General features: G+C 40.0%; 1 protein-coding gene and 1 pseudogene across 4 annotated transcripts in view; both read left to right on the forward strand.

The window, feature by feature from the left end:
- INPP5F (inositol polyphosphate-5-phosphatase F) overlaps positions 1–18,797 on the forward strand; it is a 94,222-nt gene that overhangs the window by 53,243 nt on the left and 22,182 nt on the right. For 3 of the 4 annotated variants that reach the window (XR_011564306.1, XM_070780937.1, XM_070780938.1), the window contains exons 4-9: positions 8,867–8,995; positions 9,220–9,384; positions 9,502–9,558; positions 11,162–11,360; positions 12,484–12,663; positions 13,551–13,618. Coding sequence is in view for 3 of the 4 variants with exons in the window: in XM_070780937.1 (XP_070637038.1) it covers positions 8,867–8,995; positions 9,220–9,384; positions 9,502–9,558; positions 11,162–11,360; positions 12,484–12,663; positions 13,551–13,618 (798 nt within the window). In the remaining variant the exon portion in view is untranslated. Of the gene's footprint in view, positions 1–8,866; positions 8,996–9,219; positions 9,385–9,501; positions 9,559–11,161; positions 11,361–12,483; positions 12,664–13,550; positions 13,619–18,797 lie in introns of those variants that run through there. The other variant, XM_070780939.1, reaches the window with a different exon arrangement.
- Positions 1,235–1,373, forward strand: LOC139180064 (U2 spliceosomal RNA; annotated as a pseudogene).

Raw genomic sequence — 18,797 nt, forward strand, 5'->3', positions numbered from 1 at the left:
TCTTTCTTTTGGAAAAACATCCTTTAAAGTTTTATAGGCTTATGTTCCATGTCTGCATATCTTATTTGCTGTATCTCATTGCTCTAATAGATAACTGCATCATTTTCCATATTTGGTTTCCCATTAGACATCTGTTTAAAATTTTAGCTCCTGATGGACATAAATAGATATCAACTTATAAAGTAAAATCATTTATTTTCCTTTCCCTATACAGCAGCAGCAGCAACATCAGCCCTTAATCTTGGTTGTGAACTCTAAGTGGTTAGAGCAGTAGAAATACTAGGGGAGCACTGTGGTGCTGTGGTTGTGGTTTTCTTTTTGAGATTGTGTGTATCGATGTTGTGATAAGGGCCTAAGCACATATTATGCAGAACTGGCTGGGCCTCTGGAAAAGGGAAGGTGATCTTACTGTACACGCTGTGTGTTGTAATCCCAAGAGTTCTGTCTAAACAAAGCATTTTAGGACTGGAAGGAATTCCAAGAAGTTATTTTCTATATTCTTATTTCTTGGTAGGACTGAACTTAACCTTTAAAAAAAGATAGTGAACCTGTTTGCAGTGCAGCAATGGAGAGCCAGCCAGAGCACAGATGTGTGGACATGGTGTGGGGGTCGGGGGAGGAGAGGGTGGGATGAAAGGAGAGAGTAGCAAAGAAACACATACGTTACCATACACAAAATAGATAGATGGGAATTTGCTGTATGATTCAGGGAACTCAAACCAGGCTTCTGGGGCAACCTAGAGGGTTAGGGTAGGGTGGGAGGTGGGAGGGAAGTTCAAGAGGGAGGGGACATATGTATACCTGTGGCTGAGTCATGTTGATATATGGCAGAAACAACACGATGTTATAAAGCAATTATCCTTCAATTAAAAATAAATGAATTTATAAAATGAGATAGTGGTCATGCTTTCTTTTCTAAAGTTAACTATATATATATGCTGACTGTCACAAGTGCTCAGCCATGTCCGACTCTTTGCAACCCCATAGACTGTAGCCCACCAGGCCCCTCTGTCCATGGGATTTTTTTCCAGGCAAGAACACTGGAGTGGGTTGGCATTTCCTTCTTCAGGGGATCTTCCTGAACTAGGGATAGAACCTGGGTCTCTTGCATCTCCTGCATTGGCAGGCAGGCAGATTCTTTACCACTATCTATATATACAGGTGATTCTAAAATATTAATTGAAAATTTTTATGTTTAAAGTAATTTTAAATTTCTCTTTAGAAAAATCAACTTATCGCTTCTTGGCCTTTTGGCTAAGATCAAGTGTAGTACAGTAAACTACATTTTTAACTTTTCAAAAAAAAAAAGAAAAATCAACTTTAAGAGAGATGGTGTGGTGACTTGATGCTCTGCTGTGCATATCACAATCCTTATCTGAAACCTTTGAGGCTAAATTTAGTTTAGAATTCAGGTTTTGAGGGCTTTCCAAAAGGTTATTCCATGTATTTTATTATATGGGCAGTTAGTCTGGGATGTTACCCTACAAAACTACACATTCATATTTCTTAAAGAATCAGATAAATGTTCATTCTGAGGAAGGTAAATGATGACTATAAATAGCCTCTCTTTTGGGGTTATTTTATCATTAGATGAGCTTGTAGCAAACTTTAAAAATACCCTTTCAAGTTTTAGCATTTTTTGAAGTTGTTGGTAAGGAAGTTAAGGGATATTGAGCCTCTGTCAGCTCTGTTCCAAGCCCAGGAGGAGAGTAGATTAAAAAAAGAGAAAAGAAAAACAAGGAAGACATTGCCAGGCCTAGAGGGAAACTGCATCTTATCTTCATGGACCAAAAATGGAATAGCAGCTTAAATAGAGGCCATAGGCCTCCTAGGTTCTGGGTCCATAAGTAGGCAGTGGTGGGTGGAGATTTGGTCTACACAGTGAAAAAAAGTGAAAGTGTTAGTCACTCAGTCTTGTGACTCTTTGCGACCCTATGGACTGTAGCCCACCAGGCTCCTCTGTCCATAGGATTCTCTAGGCAAGAATACTGAAGTGGGTAACCATTCCCTTCTCCAGGTGATCTCTACACAATAAAGGGAACTAAATGGAAGCCTGGAACCCTTTTCAGTACTTGAAGCCTGGAGTGCTTCAAGTGGTGCTGGAGTGGACTCCCCAGTTCATGAAAGGAGGCTGTTAGGTTTTGTGCTCTAAGTGGGATGATTGTGCATAAAAGAAGTCTGTTAAGCCAGTAGCACCTCCCTCGAGAAGCAATGGTTTAGGCAAAAGATACGGATCTGAATTAACACAATAGCAATCAACATGAAATAGTTGGGGTTGATAGAAGAAACTTTATCAGGGAGAGTAACGGAAGATGACTCGAAGGTTTCTTGCTTAAGTGGTACAGTTGGTGGTATTGCCTGAGATAGGGCATACCAGAGAAGGAACAAGATTTGTGAAATAGATGTTGGTCAGTTTTGGAGATGCTGAACTTGAGAGACTAGTGTCAATAGTAGGGAAATGTATTTTGGGGTCATGAGCTCAGAGCAAAAGAGTAGAGTTAGAAATGTGGAGTTAAACATCAGTTCAGTTCAGTCACTCAGTTGTATCCGACTCTTTGTGACCCCATGAATTGCAACATGCCAGGCCTCCTTGTCCATCACCAACTCCCGGAGTTCACCCAAACTCATGTCCATCGAGTCGGTGATGCCATCCAGCCATCTCATCCTCTGTCGTCCCCTTCTCCTCCTGCCCCCAATCCCTCCCAGCATCAGAGTCTTTTCCAATGAGTCAACTCTTCTCATGAGGTGGCCAAAGTACTGGAGTTTCAGCTTTAGCGTCAGTCCTTCCAGTGAACACCCAGGACTGATTTCCTTTAGAATGAACTGGTTGGATCTCCTTGCAGTCCAAGGGACTCTCAAGAGTCTTCTCTAACACCACAGTTCAAAAGCATCAATTCTTCTGCGCTCAGCTTTCTTGACAGTCCAACTCTCACATCCATACATGACCACTGGAAAAACCATAGACTTGACTAGACAGACCTTTATTGGCAAAGTAATGTCTCTGCTTTTGAATATGCTATCTAGGTTGGTCATAACTTTCCTTCCAAGGAGTGAGCGTCTTTTAATTTTGTGGCTGCAATCACCATCTACAGTGATTTTGGAGCCCCCCAAAATAAAGTCTGACACTGTTTCCACTGCTTCCCCATATATTTGCCGTGAAGTGATGGGACCAGATGCCATGATCTTCATTTTCTGAATGTTGAGCTTTAAGCCAACGTTTTCACTCTCCTCTTTCACCTTTATCAAGAGGCTTTTTAGTTCCTCTTCACTTTCTGCCATAAGGATGGTGTCATCTGCATATCTGAGATTATTGATATTTCTCCCGGCAATCTTGATTCCACCTTGTGCTTCTTCCAGCCCAGCGTTTCTCATGATGTACTCTGCATATAAGTTAAATAAGCAGGGTGACAATATACAGCCCTGATGTACTCCTTTTCCTATTTGGAACCAGTCTGTTGTTCCATGTCCAGTTCTAACTGTTGCTTCCTGACCTGCATATAGGTTTCTCAAGAGGCAGGTCAGGTGGTCTGGTATTCCCATCTCTTTCAGAGTTTTCCACAGTTTATTGTGATCCATGCAGTCAAAGGCTTTGGCATAGTAAATAAAGCAGAAATAGATGTTTTTCTGGAACTCTCTTGCCTTTTTGATGATCCAGCAGATGTTGGCAATTTGATCTCTGGTTCCTCTGCCTTTTCTAAAACCAGCTTGAACATCTGGAAGTTCACAGTTCACGTATTGAAGAAGCCTGGCTTGGAGAATTTTGAGCATGACTTTACTAGCGTGTGAGATAAGTGCAGTTGTGCAGTAGTTTGAGCATTCTTTGGCATTGCCTTTCTTTGGGATTGGAATGAAAACTGACCTTTTCCAGTCCTGTGGCCACTGCTGAGTTTTCCAAATTTGCTGGCATACTGAGTGCAGCACTTTGACAGCATCATCTTTCAGGATTTGAAATAACTCAACTGGAATTCCATCACCTCCACTAGCTTTGTTTGTAGTGATGCTTTCTAAGGCCCACTTGACTTCACATTCCAGGATGTCTGGCTCTAGGTCAGTGATCACACCATCGTGATTATCTGGGTCGTGAAGCTCTTTTTTGTACAGTTCTTCTTTGTATTCTTACCACCTCTTCTTAGTATCTTCTGCTTCTGTTAGGTCCATATCATTTCTGTCCTTTATCGAGCCCATCTTTGGATGAAATGTTCCCTGGGTATCTCTAATTTTCTTGAAGAGATCTCTAGTCTTTCCCATTCTGTTGTTTTCCTCTATCTCTTTGCATTGATCGCTGAGGAAGGCTTTCTTATCTCTCCTTGCTATTCTTTGGAACTCTGCATTCAGATGCTTATATCTTTCCTTTTCTCCTTTGCTTTTCACTTCTCTTCTTTTCACAGCTATTTGTAAGGCCTCCCCAGACAGCCATTTTGCTTTTTTGCATTTCTTTTCCATGGGGATGGTCTTGATCCCTGTCTCCTGTACAGTGTCATGAACCTCAGTCCATAGTTCATCAGGCACTCTATCTATCAGATCTAGTCCCTTAACTCTATTTCTCACTTCCACTGTATAATCATAAGGGATTTGATTTAGGTCATACCTGAATGGTGTAGTAGTTTTCCCTACTTTCTTCAATTTAAGTCTGAATTTGGCAATAAGGAGTTAAATATAGTAGTAGTTAAAATGAAGATGTGTGTGTTAGTCGCTCAGTCATGTCCGACTCTTTGCGACCCTACGGACTATAGCTCACCAGGCTTCTCTGTCCATGGGATTCTCCATGCAAGAATACTGGAGTGGGTTGCCATTCCCTTCTCCAGAGGATAGAGGATGAAATTTTCTCAGCAGAGCATGAAGGATGGGCAGAGAGCTAAGGATGGAATGTCAGGAACCACCATCATGTTTAGAGGTAGAGATGCTAGACAGAGAAGGAACAGTCAGAGGTCTGGTAAGAGCCCAGAGAGATAGGTTTCATGGGGACCAGAGGAAGAGACAGCAGGAAGTGATCATTACTGCCACATTCTTTGATTTGTCCTTTTCAGTGTTGGGGGGCGCGGGGTCCTTGTTTCACTCTGCCTCAGGAATTTCACTGGGCCATCACTCCTTGATCTACCCCAATTAGACTAGCATCCTCACAGTTCCAAGGACTATGGCATAGAGATTTCAGGGTTGAGGAATGATTAAAAAAAAAAAGATTCAGTAAACTTCAGTAGTGTTAAAAGGTGGTAGGAAAGGGGCCAGTGGAGGGAGTTTGCAATAGAGTAAAGGGGAATGGATGACGGGACAAGGCCCCAGTCCTTAAGGGGAGACAGTGGGAAGCCAGCCTTGCAGAGAAAAACAACTCCCGTCCTTCTGCAAATGAGGGGAGTGTGGGTGTAGGCTAGGTGTGCTGCTACAAGATTACTTTAGAATAGCTCGATATTTAGAATAATCATCTTTGATGTATTCCTGGGGGAAAATCTTGCTGGCTTGAATGCTCTTAAGGAATAACTGTATCTGACAGATGCATAACATTCTGTTGGAACATTAAAATTGTAATAACTTATACCTAGGTTTGAGGCATGTTTTCAGACTTTTTTAAAAAAGAAAGTGCAGCAGCAGCAGGGGACTAACAGAGCTTCTTGGCTGTCTCAGGAGCTCTGCGCTAACCAACATCGAGGGGCGTGAGGTGTATTCATGGGAGAAGGGGAGTGATGGTTTCCCAAGACTACTCTTATGACCTGTGTGTGAATCTGGAGGTTACCACTTCACATTTGTAACATCAGAGCCCATTCATTCATTTAACAAAGGTTTTTTTGTGTGACCTCCTGTACCAGGTACTGCTAAGGCCCCTGGAGATGAGTCAATAAAGCAAAGGTGTCTGGTGAACATGGGGCAGGCAGTAAACATTAAGATGATTATGTTATGTCTTATGTTGAAAAGTAATCATTGCTATGGGAAATAAAAATTGAGTGCAGTAAGAGTGGTCGGTGGAGTGCCAGGGGCGGAGATTATGGTGAGATATCTCGGGAGATGTCTGGAGGGCATCACTGACTCAATGGACATGAGTTTGAGCAAACTCTGGGAGATGGTGAAGGACAGGAAACCTGGATTGCTGCCAGTCCACGGGGTCGCAAGGAGTCAGACAAGACTGAGCAACTGAACAACATTTGGGAAGAGGACGAACAGCTAGAACAAAGGCCCCGAGGTGGAAGTAGCCCTGACGTGTGGGGAACAGCAGGTAGCTGATGTGGGTGGAGCGGAGTAAGCAAAGGGAAGAGAGCCACAGGAGATGAAGGCAGGGAGGGAAGATGAGGGTCTGGTTTTGGATGTGTTGAGTGTAAGGTGCCTGATGGAAATCCGAGTGGAAATGTTGGCGTTTGTGGTTCTAGAATTTGGGAGGAGAGCAGAGCTAGAAATATACTATTGAGAGAGAAGGATTGGTATGTCGATGGTATTTGAAGCCAGGAGACTGGATGAAATTGCTGAGAAAGTGAATGCAGATAGGACTGAACCTGGAGGTGCCAAGATGTTAGGAAGTGAAATGGTTGGGAAGGAACCAGTAAGAAAGGTAAAGAGTGCCAGTGGAAGTCAGGTGAGACAGTGTATCAGAGAGGACGAGGGACAGGGGAACTGTGTCAGATGCTACTGATCAGTTAAGATGAGGACCAGGAATCCACATTGCATTTAGCCAAGGAGACCACATGGGTCACACTGAAGATAGGTTAAGGTGGAGTGGTGAGGGCCAAAGCCAAGTTGCAGTGGGCTGGGGAGAGAACAGGAGGAGAGGAATTGGAGGCAGTGAGGGTTGTAAAGACATAGGATCCTAGCTGGCACACGAAGGTGTTAGAGGAGAGAAATATCTGTGTTTCTGTGCTGGTTGAGTGATCAGGCAGAAAGAAGGGAACAGGGAGAACTGCTGGAGCAACATCCATATGCTTTTTCTCTCTCCTTCCCCATCATGTCATGATCTGGTTAGTTTTGCTTGTGTGTGTGCTAAGTTGCTTCAGTTGTGTTTGACTCTTTGGGACCCCACAGACTATAGCCCACCAGGCTCCTCTGTCCATGGGATTCTCCAGGCAAGAATACTGGAGTGGGTTGCCATTCCCTCCTCCTCGGGATCTTCCTGACCCAGGGATCAAACCAGAATCTGGTGTGGCGCCTGCGCTGCAGGTGGATTCTTTACCTCTGAGCCACCAAGGAAAGCCTTGGAAGAAAATTTAAGTTAGTTCGAGTTTCAGCAGGATGACTGTAGATCTTTTTTACTTCCCCTTGGGTTCCCTTGTCTTCCCCTGGTAGGCCAGGAGGAATGTAAAGTTGTAGTCATGTTGTGAAACCCATGTAAATTGAGTGTTTGATAGCCAGAGCTTTAAAAAGACATAAACCCCATAAGATTGCATTACATGTAAATTTTTGGTTCAATTATCAGTCTCCATTTCCAATCTGATAAAACAGGAACAGCCTCCTTCCTTTTTTTAAAAAAATAACTTACTATCAGAACTTGAACTAGGACTTCTCTGGTGGTCCAGTGGTTAAGAATTCGCTTTGCAGTGCAGGGGACACAGGTTCAGTCCCTGGTCTGGGATGAGCCTGTGCTCTGCAACAAGAGAAGTGACCACGATGAGAAACCTGTGCACCACAACTAGAGAGCAGGCCCAGCTCGCTGCAACTTGAGAAAGCACCCCCCCCGCCCCCCCGCCAATACAGCAGTGAAGATGCAGCACAGCCAAAAACAAATAATTAATAATTAAAGGAAAAAAACCCAACTTGGACTAGTTTTTGCTCTCCTTGTTTTTCTCATCCTATTATCTAGTAATAGTTATTTTGTAAGTAAGACACTACTAATAATAAGCATATAGTAAATGTTACCTCCTAACAGGGTTCTGGCACTTAGCACAGCAATAAAACCAGTGTATTGAAAAAATGGCATTAGTCTGCATATGGTTAATAGAATCCATGTGTCCCCTTTAGAATGTTTGGTTTGTGTGTTGAGTCACATGAAATTATATGTAAAATGCTCGACTCTAACCAGATAGTTGTCTCTAGAACCTTTGTGCCTTTCTCTTGTCTAAACCTTTCCATCCTCTTCCTCACCTTTGTGGGCTGCTCATTTCCTGCAGCTCCAACTTTTTGATTCTTCAAATTTAATCTCTGGACCCAACGAGTGTGTTTTTATGCTGATTTTATCAGTGTGTATGTGAGGATAGAAGGGGAAAGAGTAGTTGAAATGTCCAGATTTTAAGATTCCTAATAGAGCAGACTCTTGGCATCTTCTCACCCAAAACACTCCACTAACTAGCATTAATATTTAGCACGTATTGCTGTAAAGAAATGTTCCTAGAGCATAGAAAATGTGTATATTGCAATAATTTTAATCTTGTGTGCCTGTACATACTCAATTCTCTTCCGTCGTGTTCAACTCTGCAACCCCATGGACTGTAGCCCACCAGCCTCCCCTGTCCATAGGATTTATCCATGGCAAGTATACTCAAGTGGGTTGCCATGCCTTCCTCTAGGGGATCTTCTCCACCCCAGAGCCTCCTGCCATTGGCAGGCAGATTCTTTGCCACTGAGCCACGTGGGAAATCTTAAATGCCAATTTGTAAAGCTTTAATGAACCCCAACCAGAGCATTTTATTCTTCAGTTATATTAGATAAGAGCTTACTATAACCCCCAAGTATGTCCTGCCCTGTATTTTTCGCCTGTGCTCTGCTGTAGCTTTCTAATCCTTGAAACCACAGCTGTGTTTTCTAATATCAGTGGACTGCTTGGTCATTTTACTTGCTCTTGAGGTTTTAACCACAATGCTTGAGCAGTAGCTACACTTGTGCACTCATGCTAGAACATTTAGCAAGCAGATATTAGTAATAATGAATTCTCTTTCTCTTCCTAATTATGTAGCTCTGTAAGAAGCATCATTTTGGAATTAACAAACCAGAGAAGATTATACCATCTCCTGATGACTCAAAGTTTCTACTGAAGACCTTTACGCATATTAAATCCAATGTGTCTGCTCCTAATAAAAAGAAAGTAAGAGTTTGACTGATATGGGCTTAGAATTCATCTTCGATTAGTTTTAAATGGAGGGGCGACTTTCCTGCTGGGAGACTTATTTTCAGACTACTCATCATCTTAAAGCACTGTCCCTGCATGTCCTTGGGATTATTTTTCACTTTTCTCCTAGGGAGTTGTGTGGTATCCACATAATGTCTTGCATTTAATTCCTGCAGTAATAGTGGATACATTTCTTATAGGTTAAGGAAAGTAAAGAAAAGGAGAAGCTGGAGAGAAGATTACTCGAGGAGTTGCTGAAGATGTTCATGGACTCGGAATCCTTTTACTATAGCTTGACCTACGACCTGACCAATTCAGTGCAAAGGCAAAGCGCTGGGGAGGACCCCCGTCCCCTCTGGCAAAAGGTACACCTCACAGCTCAGAGCAGGGTTTGCCCCCAGAGCAGTTTATGGACCTGTGTGGCCTCTGTGGGAAAACTGAAGCAACGTGTTTCTGACCTATTTGTTTTCTACCTTTTCCAGGTTGATGACCGATTTTTTTGGAATAAATACATGATACAAGACCTTACTGAGATTGGTGTGAGTAGTTGTTTCTGAAATATTCTAAGGTAGTTATAATTGTTAAGCAAATATTTTTAAGTTGTACTAAAAGAAATTTAAAAACTCACATAATGTTTTACCCTGTAGAATGGGAATCATTTAGCTAGGAAAAACCAAGGTACTGTTTTAAGGCGATTCACAGTTCAGCTATATGGCCACAGACTTATCTTTTTAGCAGGTTCCCATAGGACATTCGTAATTTAAAGATATGGAACTAAATCCATAGAGTTCCTCTAAAAGATATTTTGTTTTTACCCACTGGAAATGTTGAAGCCCAGTTTTCCTTTAATGAGATAGTGAAGTGAAGTCGCTCAGTTATGTCTAACACTTTGTGACCCCATGGACTGTAGCCTGCCAGGCTCCTCCATCTGTGGAATTTTCCAGGCAAAAATACCGGAGTGGGTTGCCATTTTCTTCTCCAGAGGATCTTCACAGCCCAGGGATCAAACCTAGATCTCCTGCATTGCAGGCAGACTCTTTTACCGTCTGAGCCACTAGGGAATCCCAGTTATTAAATGTTCCTGTTTCCTCATTTGCATTTATTGCTGGAACAAAATTATAAATAATGAGAATGGTAATGAAAATAATGAATGTGGATAGATTCTTCACCTCACTGTTTTCAACTCTAATCACCTTCCTGAGATCCTGTCTACAGGCTCCATAAAACAGAACTGTGAGGGGACTTGGAAGATACGGTTGTAAAAAAAAAAAAAGGGGGTGGATTTGAAGTTGATGCTGAAATCTGTATCAAGGGTAGATACAGATATGGAGACAGGGGAGAAAGAGGGACAAAGAACAACTTCTCTGGAGCACTTTTCATCCTTTACTGTCCCCGGATACAGTCAGTTGAGAAATTTTCTGAGTATTTTTAGTCTTAAAGACTAAGAGGAGATCTTTGCCTTTAATTAATACTTACCTAATTACATTGGATGACTTTTTAAATATTTATGGAAATGATTTTTTTTTGGTTCATTGACTGCTTAGATTTTAGCTGGGCACAAAGCAAGACTTTGTCTAAATTAGAAAGTAGAATAGACCTTTGTGTTTCATAACTAAGTGATCAAAGTTGGTTTTACTAAAGGCTTAATACAATTGTGAGTTGAAAAGCAACCTTTAAGCTATATCTTCTTTTATACCAACAGGAATTAGCTACATTTGTTAAATCCTTACTTTAAGCAGGCAGGCATTTTAGATTTTACTCATTTAATCTTCACAGTAACCTTATGAGGTTGTTGTCTTATTTCACAAAGCAGAATGTCTGGAGGCCTGGAGAGGTTAAGTCATTCTCCTGAGTGAGGCAGTAAGTGGTGGAGCCTGAATTTGTACCCAGCCATCCAGCTCCTATGTTCTGGTCCCTCTCAGGCAGCTCTTCTTGAATGACCACCATAAAGGAAATGAAAGGCTCTGCCCCCTCCCTCCCTTCATTCCTCAGTGTTCTCCAGTAAGCAGAAAATATGATTAAAGAATGGAAAGTTTCTGCTTCTAATAAACTAGCAAGTGTGTGATGTCCACTGCTTGAATTTAAGGAAGTATAGCAGTGCTGTACAGAATAGAAATAACATGGTGTTCATATTATTTTCAGACACGAGATGTGGACTTTTGGATCATCCCCATCATCCAAGGTTTTGTGCAGATTGAAGAGCTTGTGGTTAATTATAATGAGTCATCTGACGATGAGAAAAGCAGCCCAGAGACCCCACCTCAGGAGTCCACCTGTGTAGATGACATTTACCCACGATTTCTAGTGGCTCTCATTTCACGCCGAAGTAGACACAGAGCAGGTAAGTGGAGGGCTGTAATAGTGTGCAAATCAGATCCAAGCGAGAATGGAACATTGCAGATGAATTGAAATGCTAATGGCAATAATGGATTTGGAAAAACAGTTTCAAAGTGCTCAGTGACTCTCAGTAGTGTGGTGTAATTGGGGACCAATTTTTTGGAGAGAAGTGAATGGGAGAGTGTTAACAAAAGGGGAAAGAAAATGAGGTATATTGTGGAAAAGAGCAGTAAGTCACTTGGGATGTGCTTCTAAATACCGTTGTTCCCACTGACAGCTTGTATCACTGTAATAAATCCTTAGTGCTAGCACCTTTGGGAAAACCCTCCTCTTTTAGTTTACAGGCATTATCTCAGCTTCAACTTTTAAAAAACACTAGCGAATACAGGCATAATTTTGGGGTAAGTTGATACTGTGCTGCCAAGCAGTTGCATGTTAGATCCCCAAGGCTATCCTGAAAGACAAATGTTTTTTTTTTTTTTATTTTATTTTTAAACTTTACATAATTGTGTTAGTTTTGCCAAATATCAAAATGAATCCACCACAGGTATACATGTGTTCCCCATCCTGAACCCTCCTCCCTCCTCCCTCCCCATACCATCCCTCTGGGTCGTCCCAGTGCACTAGCCCCAAGCATCCAGTATCGTGCATCGAACCTGGACTGGCAACTCATTTCTTACATGATATTTTACATGTTTCAATGTCATTCTCCCAAATCTTCCCACCCTCTCCCTCTTCCACAGAGTCCATAAGACTGTTCTATACATCAGTGTCTCTTTTGCTGTCTCGTACACCGGGTTATTGTTACCATCTTTCTAAATTCCATATATATGCGTTAGTATACTGTATTGATGTTTTTCCTTCTGGCTTACTTCACTCTGTATAATAGGCTCCAGTTTCATCCACCTCATTAGAACTGATTCAAATGTATTCTTTTTAATGGCTGAGTAATACTCCATTAAATTTTTTAAAAAACTTTTGATTTGGTATCGGGCTGTAGCCAATTAACAGTATTGTGATAGTTTCAGGTGAACAGTGAAGGGGCTTGGTCATGCATGTACATGTATCCATTCTTCCCCAAACCAGACTAATTTTTAAAATTTTTGCTGTTTTAATTTTTTTTTTAGGAATGCGTTATAAGCGAAGAGGAGTGGATAAAAATGGAAATGTTGCAAATTATGTGGAGACTGAGCAGTTAATTCATGTGCATAATCACACTCTGTCATTTATTCAGACACGAGGCTCTGTGCCTGTCTTCTGGAGCCAGGTTGGGTATAGATATAATCCAAGACCTCGGCTGGACAGAAGTAAGCCTGTCAGTTATTTGGTTTGCAAATGATGATTTCAGAGGAGATGTTTTTAAAATCCTAGATACTTCATAGGTTTGGATTTATTTTGCCAGATAGTTCATTTAAGATGGTAGCTGGTACACTGAGATTTAATAGTGATACAATAATCTTAAAAGCATTAATAATAGTGGTTGCTGACAATTTAAGTAATTAACAATAAAAAATTGCAAAGTAGAGTATCGCATAGCTTATTTCACAGATTTTAATTTGTTGTTTCTTTGAAGAATACTTTACTACAGTGCTTAATTTTGGAAAAGTGTAAATATAGCCAGTATGTGTAGAAGCAGGAAATACCTTAACGAGACAGTGTCTTCATGGAATAAGTAAAATCTCTTTTCAGATGTTTGCTGTGAAAGGTTTGTTGTTTGAAATATTAAGGATTTAATTTCTTCAAGTATTTTAACTGGAATAGCTAAATCATATTAATATAATTAGATTACTCAAAGGGGCTGATTTTAAAATTGTTTACAGAATATTGTTCACTCAAAACTTAATTCATATTTGTGAGACTTCAGTAAACTTTAATTTTTAATATCCTTGCTTTAAGGGGTTTTTATTAATTTATTATAAACCACATGAAACCTTTTCTGACAAGTTGGTTGAATATATAGATTAAATGCCACAGTTTCATAGTTGACATCTTTAGTATGTTTCAGTTTAGTCTAATTGGGGGAAAAAGAGAAATCAAATCTTTAGCTTAGCACTTCATTTAAAAATACTAGTTTTAGACAATCTTGGTTACATTTGGGCTGTCAGTGTTTAAAGTAAGAGTAAAGATGAAATAGACACTAAACTCTGTCTTAAACATGGGAAGGAAAAATAGATTTTGTATCACTTTTTCATAGGTGAAAAGGACACGGTTCCCTATTTCTGTGCCCATTTCGAAGAACAACTGAAAATTTACAAAAAACAGGTGGGATTTCATCTGTAGTAATGTGTTCCTTCATATTTTTAGAAATGGTTGTGCATCTGTTTAAATTTGAAGATAACGACATACGGCTCATAATTAAGTAAAACGGCATTTGTCATGACGTTAAGAAACACATAAGCTAAGAGTATTCTTTAACAATTATTGAGTCAGCTACTTTAAACTGTTTTAGATGAGATTAGTCTACTATCAGTTATCACAATCTGAGATATGTCTAGAGTAAGATATGAAAGGCATCTTTCAGGTCCACCTCTTTGAGGTAACAATTAGAAATAACCTTCAGTATCTTTTTTTCTTTGCACACCTTTCTTATGTATTCATACAGTCAATATGTAGATATGTGAACATATAAACCAAAATCATTTGAGAACTGTTGGGTGAAATACAATTTCAATAAGATGACCAGATTTCATATAGATTAATATAAAATAATCAGTGACTCTTCTTATCTTTTAGCAGTGACCAGTCTGAAGGTATAACGCCATGGGATGCATTTTTATAACCATAGCACAAATAGGAAGAAATAGCGTAAAATCTATTGAACATACAAAAAAGATAGCATATATATGAGGGGAGGGGTTTGTTGGGAAGGAAAGTCTACTGGAGAACATAGAAGAAAACCTGAATAAACAGAGAGACAATACCATGTTCCTGGATGGAAAGACTCAATATTGAATAGACTTCAGTTCTTGCAAAATTAATATATAAATGTTTTGCAGTCCCAAAGATAGTCCCAGCAGGGAAATAAAAAGGAAATCCTCACATTGGAAAAAATTATATAAAGTGTGAAAAGAAGAAATAAAGGCAGGTAACTGGGGAAATGAGAACTGCCACACATTGCTGTGTGGAGATCAAACCAATCAATCCTAAAGGAAATCAGTCCTGAATATTCATTAGAAGGACTACTGGATGCTGAAGCTCCAGTACTTTGGCCAACTGATGTGAAGAGCTGACTCACTGCAAAAGTCCCTGATGCTGGGAAAGATCAAGGGCAAGAGGAGAAGGGGGCAAGAGAGGATGAGATGGTTGGATGACGTCACCATCTCAGTGGACGTGAATTTGAGCAAACTCTGAGAGCTAGAGAAGGACGGGGAAGCCTGGCATGCTGCAGCCCATGGGGTTGCAGAGTTGAATATGATTTAGCAACTGAACAGCAGCAACACTTCGCTGGGAGGAGCATAAATTGCTGTGGCCATTTTTGAATGGTATTATCAATCAAAATAAAATACTCTTGTACTGTTAGTATAGTAATTTGGTTTTTGGCCCTTCATGCCATATACAGAAATCAGTTCCAGATAGATATGGATCTAAATATTAAAGGTTAAACAATAAGCCTTTTAAAGGAAAATATTGTTAGACTATCTTTTGACCTTAAATCTTTTAAACAAGGTTTTAAAAGAACTAACAGTAATAAAAAAGTAGACTTTACTAAATTTTTGATTTTTATTAAAACTTTATTGAGTTATCATATATTTTCAATATTAAAGCACTACAAGTGGTATATTATTTATTAAAATGAAATAAGACTTTAAAAGTACCAACCATAATGAAAAATTGGTAATTTGACTTTACTAAAATAAAGAAATTCTTGATTATTAAAAAGCACCATTAAGAGAATGGAAAGGCAATTCAGAAAGTTGCAGAAGACATATATATGACAAAGGGCTTATATCTAGAGTACATTAAGAATGCCTTCAAATTCATAAAAGGTGTACAACCCAAAGAAAACTGGACAAAAGACTTGAGCAGATTCTTCCTGACAAAGGATAGTCCAAGTACAATAAACTGGACAAGGTACTCCACTTTCTTAATCATTGGGGAAATGCAAATTGAAACCACTGCTCACACACTAGGATGACTAAAATAAAAAAGATGGAAAATACAAGTTTTGTCAAGGATGTGGAGCAGTGATAACTCTAATACAAATTAAACAAAAAACTTAAATCTCCTTGAGAGAAACGTGTTCAATCAAGGAGGCATGTATAAACCTTCTTTATTGCAGCATTAAAAAAACCCTGATTGTTCATTAGGCATTCAATGGATAAAGCACAGCATGTCTAAAATGTTGAATACAAATAGTTAAAAATGCTGAGATGCATCTGTGTGTACTAATGTGAAAATATCTTAATATAGTAGAGTGAGAGGAAAACTATATAACAGCATATGGCATGTTACCACTTAAAAAATCCCACAAAACAAAACTGCCGTTTATACATATGCAGTTCTCTTCCATATATACGTGTGTTCTCACCTACATATGGCATACACATTTTTTTAGGGACGTGCTTAGGTGGCCTGAAAGGGTATACTTCAAACTTGTAGCAGGAGTTACCTTTAGGGAAAGGTAAGGAAGGATGTGACCTTTATCCACATTTGAATTTTTTACAATCTGAAAAAAATTTCATGTATTTGCAGTATGTGTAGTTAGAAGTAGTACTGTGGGCTTCCCAGGTGGCTCTCAGAGAAGGCAGTGGCACCCCACTCCAGTACTCTTGCCTGGAGAATCCCATGGACAGAGGAGCCTGGTAGGCTGCAGTCCATGGGGTCGCTAAGAGTAGGACACGACTGAGCGACTTCACTTTCACTTTTCACTTTCATGCTTTGGAGAAGGAAATGGCAACCCACTCCAGTGTTCTTGCCTGGAGAATCCTAGGGATGGAGGAGCCTGGTGGGCTGCCATCTATGGGGTCGCACAGAGTCGGACACAACTGAAGCGACTTAGCAGCAGCAGCAGCAGCAGCAGGCTCTAGTGGTAAAGAACCCCCTGCCAATGCAGGAGACACAAGAGATGTGGGTTTGATCTCTGAGTCAAGTTCCAAAAAAATCCCCTGGAGGAGGAAATGGCAACACACTCCAGTATTCTTGCCTGGAAAATCCCATGGACAGGGGAGCTTGGCAGACTACAGTCCATGGGGCTAAGAGTCAGACACGACTAAGCTCAACAGAGCCAATAAGTAGTATCACCTACTTACAGTGGTAACAGCTAATTGTTATAAAAATTGAAGTAATACTGAGGTATGTAAAGAAAGTAGAAGAAATAACCTCTTGACCACCCTTCCTGCTGACTTTCACGACCTGTTTGTACACATCAAACTTACGGGCGTAGGTATTAGCAGTCACCTGTTCCTTTCTAACGGTACCCCAAAGATATGCTTTTATCCAGCCTCATCTCTTGAGTAATTGTCCTGGGAGGTAGTCCTGTGGTTGGTCTGACTCAGTCATGGTGTCAGTACTGTTGCTCTTGCCTGTGGTTGGTATAGGTGTGGGCCAATGTATGTTTTTGGCACTTTGACCAATGAGGTCTGATGTGAAGAGAAGTCTGTTGGGAGGCTCCAGGCAAGATTTCCTGCTCTAATAAAAAGAGATGCAGGAACCCACAGTCCTGTGGTGGTTGTGTCTGGATTTGACTGGTAACTGCTGCAACTTTAACCAGGCTAGTTCATTAGCTTGAGGATTGATCAATATGTGAAAGATGGTAGAACAAAAGAGCTGCTATTGGTAACTACTGAATAAAGCAGTTCCAGAACCATGCAACCTCCAGACTTCTGAGGTTCAAAACAGACTCTGTCCTGAGATTTGAGTCAGGGATTTGTTATTTGCAGCAAAGAAACATCTTGACATATGCATATATATGCATTCAAAATTTAAGTCAAAAGAAGGCTATAAGCTATACCATATACACTGTTCTGCAACTATTTTCACATAGTAGCTGGTAGCTGTTATTCAACCACTTCTCCACTGGTGGACCTTTAGGATATAGTTTCTGCTTGCTATTCTAAAATTCCCCAGAGAACACCTTTTACACGTTTTAAAATATGTGTGTGCTGTATAGACTAAATTTCTAGAAGTGATATGGCTGGATCAAACATTCAGTTCAGTTGCTCAGTTGTGTCTGACTCTTTGCGACCCCATAGACTGCAGTATGCCAGGCGTCCCTGTCCATCACCAACTCCCGGAGCTTGCTCAAACTCATGTACATCAAGTTGGTAATGCCATCAAACCATCTCATCCTCTGTCGTCCCCTTCTCCTCCTGTCTTCAGTCTTTCCCAGCATCAGGGTATTTTCCTATGAGTCAGTTCTTTGTATCAGGCAGCCAGAGTATTGGAGCTTCAGCATCAGTCCTTCCAATGAATGTTCAGGACTGATTTCCTTTACGATTGACTGGTTTGATCTCCTTGCAGTCTAAGGGATCACACATTAGATTAACTTTAGGTTGATACCCACCACTCAGTTGCTTCCAAAAAGATCATTCCAGTTTATACTCTTAGCAGCGAGAGCCGGTACCCATTTCTCCACATATTCACCATGCTGTTCATATTTAGTATTCGGTTTTTGCTTGTCTATAGATTAAAACTGATTTTCTGTTTTAAAATTTATGTATCATTATTAACAAAGTTGCAAATCTCATGTATATTGGCTATTTGTCTATTTTCTCTTCTGAATATCTTCTGAATCCTTTACCTGTATTTTCTTACTGAATTTATAGCACTCTGTATTTTAATGGTTTTGTGTTGCAGGTATAATTCCCCTAGGTAGTCGTCTGTTTTTCTTAATGTTTGCTTATACTGTCATTTGGTACACAAAGGTTTTAAATGTTCATGTTGTCGCATCTGTCCATCTTTTTCTTTATGCTCTCTGGTTTTTATTATGCTTGGAAAGTCCTGTGACATCCTACAATTAGGGAAAAATCATGCCAACATTCTTCTTGCTTTTTTATAACTTGAAGAAAAAATATTTAGATCATTAATGCATCTAGAATTTCTTTTATATATAATGAAGGGGCTAACTTAAGTCCCCCCATGTAAATAGACAGTTATCCCAATATCATTTATAGTATGCTACTATAGTATATTACAGTATAGTAATATACAGTATCTGCAGTACAGTCTGTGTATAGTATAGTCCATATTCTCTGAGAATAATATCATTGTAGTTTAGATTCCTCAATGTTCATAGGTCTATCTTGGCCATCTGTTTTGTTCTGTTGAGTTGTTCATTTTTCTGCACACATACCATAGTTTTAATCACTAGATTTAACCTATGTTTTGCTCTTCAGTGGGACAAGTTCTTTATTGTTTTTCACAAATTTCCCCATATTATTCACTTTTCTAGAAAAACTTTAGAATTAACTTGCCAAGTCTGTACAAAGACCCTGTTTGAATT

This window comes from Bos indicus, chromosome 26 (assembly GCF_029378745.1).
Source record: "Bos indicus isolate NIAB-ARS_2022 breed Sahiwal x Tharparkar chromosome 26, NIAB-ARS_B.indTharparkar_mat_pri_1.0, whole genome shotgun sequence".
NCBI lineage: Eukaryota > Metazoa > Chordata > Mammalia > Artiodactyla > Bovidae > Bos > Bos indicus.